This window comes from Penaeus monodon, unplaced genomic scaffold (assembly GCF_015228065.2).
Source record: "Penaeus monodon isolate SGIC_2016 unplaced genomic scaffold, NSTDA_Pmon_1 PmonScaffold_2069, whole genome shotgun sequence".
Lineage (NCBI taxonomy): Eukaryota > Metazoa > Arthropoda > Malacostraca > Decapoda > Penaeidae > Penaeus > Penaeus monodon.
In genome coordinates, this window is record NW_023650468.1 from 19475 (window position 1) to 27420 (window position 7946).

Here is a 7946-nt window from a genome sequence, read left to right on the forward strand (position 1 = left end):
TACTTTAGAACCCTCAAGATTGGTAATGCCCCCCCCCCTTAAAAAAAAAAAAAAAAAAAAAAAAAAAAAAAAAAAAAAAAAAAAAAAACTTTCTACAAACCGATCTGGTGGAGAGGTGGAAAATCTTGTTGAGGTTTTATATCAGTATCTTGTCCGTGAAAGGGTACATAAAAAAAACTCTTGGAGACCTGATTGACCATTTTTAAAAATTTGTCGTACAAACGGTCGAATCTTGCATCATCTTTGTAACACTGTTTCAAAAAAATGCTTGTTGAGAATAACATTCCCCTTTTCTGCAGCTTTTTGTGTCATTTTAGAAAAAGGAATTTCCTCCTTATGATTAAAAATTGCAGATTCAGTACCCCTTTCCCCTGTAAAACTTGATTGAGCATCAATTAAGGGGTTTTCTACAAGCTTTACAATTTATTAATGTTTCAGCTGTCCCTTTAAGTTTTCCATATGCTGTTAAGCGGGGAAAAAAAAAAAAATTTGCGCTTTTCTGCAACTACTGTTATGACGTCAGAACCTTTAAATTTTTCCCAATTTTTTTTCCCGCCCTTTTTCCCATTTTTTATGTCCACCCTTTTAACAAGGGTCGTATTTCTGATCGAGCGTCAAGTGTACTGTACATGCATTTTCACCTGCACGATATAAAAAAAGGGAGCATGTTTTTTTCAGAAACTATCGACACCTGCGAAACGCTATAATAACCTTAAAAATGAGAAGCCACCTTTTTGTTTTTGGACCATTTTAGCGTGATTGCAAACAGAAACTGTCAGTCAGCCGTGGACACTAGCGTCGGTGACACATAGTGGGATGGCTCTTTGGTCTTTTTTTTGTTGGGGGCGGTTTTTTTGACGGGCATCATCCCCCCACGTTTTGGTGAGCACCCGGGATTTTCTCTAACTTTTATTTGTTTTTTGGGGCTTTTTGTCTTTCGTTAGGTGATGTTTATCTACTATAAATTGGCTATGTTTTTGGGAAAATGTGTAAAATTTTGCTTTTACAAATTAAAACCCCAAAGTTTTAAAAAAAAAATTTTTACCGGGGAAAACTAACAGTATTTTTTTGCTTTTGAAACGATTTCCCATTCTCCCCGTGCTTTTTCCCTTTTCATTAAAGGGTACTTTACGTTGCTACATTTTTCGATAGGCGTTTTGGGTTTTATTTGTTACATTAAAATTCCTTATATATTTATTCATCGTAATGTTCAGGTAAAACCAAATTTAAAGTTTTGTTTTTTTGGGGAAAAAAAATGGATAAGGGGGTTTTTTGCTTTTTTAAGATAATTGTAAACCAAAAAAATTTCTCATGAGTTTTTTTGAATTAAAATGAGAGGATAAGGCAAACGAATTTTTAAAAGAATGAAAACCACACACAAAAAATATTCTCAGTACAGCTGAAGATATCACTGCCACCGAAGAACAAGACAATACTTCATTATTGGAATTTCAGCTCATTCTTTTTTTGGGAATATTTTGATTATTCCTTTTTTTGCAGAAAAATAAAGAGTTAAATTTTAATTATGAGGTATCTCACTAAGATCAATTTTTTTAACAACGGGTAGATTTTGTGTGTGTGCGTGTTGTGTGGGGGGTTTTTACGAAAATTATTTTTCCAAGTATGGGAGATTTTCCTTTAATCTTTCTGTTTGCTTTTACCACACTTTTTGTTTATACTTAAAAATTTTAAAAATTTTTACATTCCTTTTCTTTTCCCCTACGCTGCTTATCGGCTGAGGTGGTGAGGAGAAAAGAGAGAGGGGGAGAGAGGAGGAGAGAGAGAGAGAGAGAGAGAGAGGGGGGGGAGAGAGAGAAGGGAGAGGGAGAGAGGGGAGAGAGAGCGCGCCACCTAGTTAAAAACAATAAAATATTATATTCAGTGTGCGGCTGGATTTTTTGGGGTGCCGTTGGGGGAATAACTAAACCCCTGACATTCCCTGTTATATATAAATTATATATATTATATATATAATATATATTATATATATATATATATTTTAATATTATTTAATATTTTTTTTTTTTTTTTTTTTTTTTTTTTTTTTTTTTTTTTTTTTTTTTTTTTTACTGACTTTTTCCCTTTTTAAATTTTTCCCGAAACACCGCCATTCCACTTTTAAATAACCAAAAAACAGACCCCCCCCGCTTAATGATACTCAAAACCCGACATTCCGCTGCTGTAAACTAAAAACTCGACATTCCGTTTTTAAATTCCCATTTTTTATCCAATTTACACTAAAAAATTTACTTTCCCCTTTTAAATCCCAAAAAACCTCATTCCCTCTTTCCTAGAGTTATGTTTAAATTCCTTTTTATTTTCCTTTTCCTACTTTCTTTTCTTACCTTTTTTTTTGTCAATATCTTAAATTTTTTTGCAGTGTCCATTCTGTCACGTGAATAAGAAAAATCTTTTTTAAGAACCTGCCACCAGGGAAAATATAAAAAATTTTGCCTTAAATTCCCTCACCGGATAGCCCAGGTTTCCCCTTCTGTTTCCTTTATTTTCAAAAACATGTCCCTAGGTACATTTTTTAAATATCTTGCCCTTTTTTTTTTTTTTCTAAAGATCTTTATTGTAAGGCCGCAACAGGGTTTGAAAAATGCGTACCCTATCAATAAGGAAAGCAAAAATAAGGGTTGTTAATGTTAAATAGGACCAAAAGAAGTGTGGGTTCAGAGAGTGAAAAACAATAGGAAAGAACTTTTTCTGGATTTCTTCCATATTCGCTTATTTTTGGGATCCCCCTTTACAAGTACCTTTTGGGATTTAAAAAACTTTGCTCTGTACAAGGAAGTGAAATTGGGAAAAGCAAAAGTAACCATAGGTGGGTTGTGTATTACTGGGGGGAAAGCACCTTTCTCGTGGGAAACAAAATGTCGCTGGGAATATGCTGCAAGGAGCCAAATAACGTAAAACCTTTTCAAAACAAAATCATGCTCAAAATTTAGAGAAAGTCACTTCCGTTTTTTCCCAATTTTTTTATTTTGCGGCATTTTTTAAATTGAATCTAGGGTCTCTAATCAGTTTTTATTTTATTCCTATATTGTTTGCGAACTTGTCCTCAAAAAACTTTATAATGCAGGAAAAATGATGACCCCAAGGAAACGAACGGACACCAAGAAGAGAATAAAAAGTCTCGTCCAAAAAAATCTGGCTCACGTAAGCCGGGTGGTAAAAAAAAAAAAAACAAAAGGAGCGTAAAAAAAATGAAAAAAGGAGAAAGAAAAATAAAAAAGTCACGAACGACGAAAAAAAAATAGGAAAAAAATTCAGGAAGAATCTCAAAAAGAAATCAATGTGGGAAAAATCCCAAAAATAAGGGAAGATTTAAAAATCCCCAAAAAGGGAAAAAAAAACAAAGAAAGGAAGAGGCACAAAAAAAATCCAAAAGAATCTAATACGCAAAACAACAAAAGGGAAAATTGAAAGAATAGAGTTCAAAATTCGAAGCCTGTTAAGAAGAAATGGAATCGAAATAAATTAGGGTGAATCGAATGCGATATAAAAATGGAAAACTTTGAAAAGGAAAAAACATGGCCTTTTGTCTTACCAAAAGGTATATGCAAGAAGAAATCTCCGTAGGCATCATAGTGGGACGGATTGCAGAAATAAAAAAAAACTTGCCAAAGAAAGATTTCAAAAAGATATAAACCAGATCATGGAAAAAATTCAAGAAAAGGGTAATATCTTGAAAAAAACATCAAAGAAATCAGTAGCCCAATTTTAGATGCAGTCTGCAAAACGGATAAAATATTTGCAAGAAATCTAAAGGAGCGAGAAAAGGCTACAAAGTAGAAAAAAATGCAACGATTGTTAAAGAAAATTGAAGGCTGCAAAGAAAAGGGGAAAATTTGCTGTGTCAAAATTTAAAGGGAAAAGGAGGTAAATGTCAAAAAATCCAAATGCAAAAATAAGTGTTTTAATCCCCAAAAACTTTGGAGTGGCAAAGTCCCCGTTTTTCAAAAGTTAAAAGACCCGTAACGTCTGGGGGGGAATGCCCAGAGGAAACTAAATGTACTAAAAATATACTTAATCCTTCTAAAAAATGTAAAACACAAAGTTGTTGAAAAAGCAAAAAAATTTAAAGATTTGGTGGCATATTCGAGAGGAATCCCAAAAGCACTAATATACTCAACCCTACCAAAAAATGAAAGAAACAAAGTCTGTTGCGAGAAATCAAAAAAGTGTAAAAAATTGGGTGGCACAGTCGAGAAAAATCCAAATGCCTAGTGGGGATTTTAATCCTCCCCGAAAGTGAAAAAAGGCAAAATTGTTGTGAGAAGTCAAAAAGGTAAAAATTAGATGGTACCTGCGAGAGGGAATTCAAATGCACCAAACGGTACTTAACCCCTAAATAAAATGTAAGGATGGAAAGTTGTTGTAAAAAGGGAAAAAACTGTAATTCAGTAAAATGCAAAGTGAAAAAATCCCTTTGAATTGCAACAGAAAACTGTTCCTGGACAAGGAACATCACTCACCGGGCCAACAGAAAAACTTTTTCCTGGAAAAGGGAACACAGCTGCCCCAGGCCAACAGAAACCCCCCCTGTTCCTGCCAAGGAACATCCTCACCAGGCCAACAGACAATGCCCCTGACAAGGAACATCAACTGAAACCGGGCCCAACAACAACTCCACTGCCATCATTACACAGGTCAAATTGCTCCAAACGTCAGCAAAAGTGTAATACAATGTTCCTAAACTTAATTACCCCAACTCCTTTATCTACTATAAAGTCCTGCTGTGTTAACGCTAAAACTATACACAAATAAGTCAAACAACTACTTCAGCTCCTATACTACAAAGGGTCTATAAACCCACTGAAGCTAAATGTATGCCGCAACTGCAATGAAAAGTGCAGCCTAACCATGTTGCTATCACTACTAAGCTCCAAAAAACTCCTCCCAAAACCATTTGCAGCTCCACGTTTCTCAACTCAAACCCTACCACAGAAAATCACTACTACAGTCAACAACCCCAACTCCTCCCCCTTCCCAGTTCCCCTTTTACTTCACCCCAAACCCACATTCAGGGCGGCCACCACCACTCCGCTCCTTTTCTCCGCTGCTTTCCTATTGGGGCCCAATCATACCCCAGCTCCTACTGCTACTAAGCGCTCATACTTAACTTCTATCACTATCGAGCTCGAACCTTTAGCCCCAAAAACTACAGCCCCCAACCACTACTCAGGCTTCTCCCCTACTTCATCTTCTACCACTCCCCCAGTCCTCCCACTACTCGGGCAACTAAAACTCCCCCACCCTCCCACTACTCGCAACTAAAAACTCCCCCAGCTCCTACCACTACTCGGGCAACTACCCTACCCCACTCCTACCTACTCGGGGCAACAAACCATACCACAGCTCCAACCTCTACTCCGCCCAAAAGAACCACTCTGATCCCACTGCTACCCCAGCTCCTACCACTCTCAGGCTTCTGCCACACAGAGGCTTCTACCCTACCCAAACTCAACTTCTACTCCGCTCCAAAAATACCCCACTCCTGTCCTTCCACTCCAACAAACTTTTGCCCCAACTACCCAGCTCCTGCCACTACCCCAACCGACCACTACTCCAGCCCAAAAAATACTCCACCTTTTCCCCCTATTTCCAGCCCCCAACAACTACTCCAGTTTCTTACACCACTCCAGCCCCTATCCTACTCCAACCCCGACCACTACTCCAGCCCAAAAACTACTCCAGCTCCTACCACTACTCCGCTCCAAAAAACTACTCCAGCTCTAACCACTACCCAGCCCCAAACAACTCCAGCTAAAACAACTCCCCAACCCCCCTCTACTCCCTCCAACTACTAAAACTCCAACAACAAACTCAGCCCCAACAATACTCCACTCCAACAACTATCCAGCCCTCCACCCCAACCCCAAACCTTACCCCACTGTAACAACTACTCCGCCAAACAAAAACCCCAGCCCCTACTACTACTCCAGCTTTTTACCACACTCCAGTCCTACCCTACTCCAGCTCCTACCACTACTCCAACTCCTACCTTTAAACACCAACTCCAACAACTCTCCACTCCTACCACTACCCCAACTCCTCCCTTACTACATTTCCCAAACATTCTCTTCACCCTACTTAGGCCCCAGTGGAGGCATTACAAAGCAGATTTTTGGGCCCCTGACTCCCAAAAGGAAAATCTCGAAAATCTCGACATTCACTTGACGATAAAAAGGGTTCTCTAAATAGGTTTTCGGCAGTAGCAGAAAAAAAGAAAAAGCGAAGGGGCAGGAGCTGTTGTACAACAGCAATACCCCACCGTTCAGACACCACCAACGTTGCGACACCCCACCTTTTGCAGCACCACAACCATTGCAGAACCCCGCCTTGAACACCACCGCCATTGCAGCACCACCAACGTTGAGTCCGCAACGTTGCAGACCCACCACCGTTGCAGACACCACCCCGTTGCAGCCCAAACCACCACTTCAGAAACCCAATTTTGCAGACCCACCCCGTTAGAACCACAAAACGTTGCGACACCACAACCGTTGCAGACACCAAAACCCGTTGCAGACACCACCACTGTTGCAACACCCCCACCGTTGCGACACCAAAACTTTTGCAACACCAAAAACCGTTCGACCCACCCTTTTGCAGACACACAACCTTTTGCAGACCCCACAACCGTTGCAGACACCAAAAAATTTGCAACACCACAACCTTTTGCAGACCCCACCCCCCGTTGCAGAACACCACTGTGCAGACACCCCCACCTTTTGCGGACACCCCCAAACGTTCAGATACCCAATGTTGCAGACCCCACCCCCGTTGCGGGACACCACCACCGTTGCAGACACCACCCCCATTGCAGACACCCCAACGTTGCGACACCAAAACCGTTGCAAAAAACCCCCCGTTCAGACACCACCACCGTTGCAGACACCACCACCTTTTAATACCCCCAACTTCAGAACCACCACCATTCGACCACCCCCGTTGCAAAACCCCACAACCGTTGCAGAACCAAACCGTTGCAGACACCACAACCGTTGCAGACCTACCACCGTTGCAGACCCCACAAACTTTGGGAACACCACCACCGTTGCAGACACCACAACGTTCGACAACCCCACCGTTCAGAAACCAAACCGTTGTAACACCACCAAGTTGCGACACTACACCCGTTGAGACCCACCCCCGTTGTAGACACCACCAAGTTGCGACACCACCACCGTTTCGACCCCCCCACACCCGTGTAGACCACAACCTTTGCAGACACCCCCACTGTTCAGACACCAAACCCGTTGCAGACCCCAAACCCCCGTTGCAGACCCCAAAAACCCGTTGAGACACCCCCACTTTGCGACACCACCACCGTTGCAGCCCAAACCCCCATTGCGACACCCCCAAAATTTGCAGACACCACAAAGTTGCAACACCACCACCGTTGCAACACCACACCCGTTGTAGACACCAACTTTAAGACACCACCACCGTTCAGACACCACCACCGTTGCGCACAACCACCATTGCAGACCCCACCAACGTTGCGACACCACAACCTTTGCGACACCACCACCGTTGAACACTAAAACTGTAGCAGCGAAAAAACCTTTACAAACACAAAACTACTGGGTGCGGACACAACAGCTTCGGCACCCCACTTTAGCGACCACTGAGTAGATAGAACAATTAGGGAATTTAAAAACCAAGCAGGTACTACAGCTGCAGAGATTCCCCTCCTCAAAAACCTAAAAAACCAAAAGTAAGGGAAAACCCTTAACTGCACTAAAACCAAACAAAAACCCCCAACATAGCATATTAAAACTGAAAAAGACATTCAAACGAAGCTAGCAAAACCACTAGCACTATAGCTGTAAAAGAGATTCATTTTAGTAACCTACACAAAAGCAGACCTGTACTAAAATGCTAAAACCCTTTGATAAGACTACAACCTTGACAGACTACTACAGGAAAACTGC

General features: G+C 40.9%; 1 protein-coding gene across 1 annotated transcript; it reads left to right on the forward strand.

Moving 5' to 3' along the window:
• The first annotated feature begins 6771 nt into the window (after positions 1-6771).
• On the forward strand, positions 6772-7556 carry LOC119569998 (extensin-like). The gene is made up of 2 exons (XM_037917926.1): positions 6772-7147; positions 7240-7556. The coding sequence occupies exons 1-2, from the start codon at positions 6772-6774 to the stop codon at positions 7554-7556; spliced, it is 693 nt and encodes a 230-aa protein (XP_037773854.1).
• The last annotated feature ends 390 nt before the right edge of the window (positions 7557-7946 follow it).

What these genes read in the sequence shown, in the direction of transcription:
- LOC119569998 (XM_037917926.1), top strand. Translation starts at nt 6,772, where the DNA reads ATGTTGCAGACCCCACCCCCGTTGCGGGACACCACCACCGTTGCAGAC. An exon ending in CAAGTTGCGACACTACACCC is followed by an intron (nt 7,148 to 7,239) that starts GTTGAGACCCAC and finishes CAACCTTTGCAG; the next exon opens with ACACCCCCACTGTTCAGACA.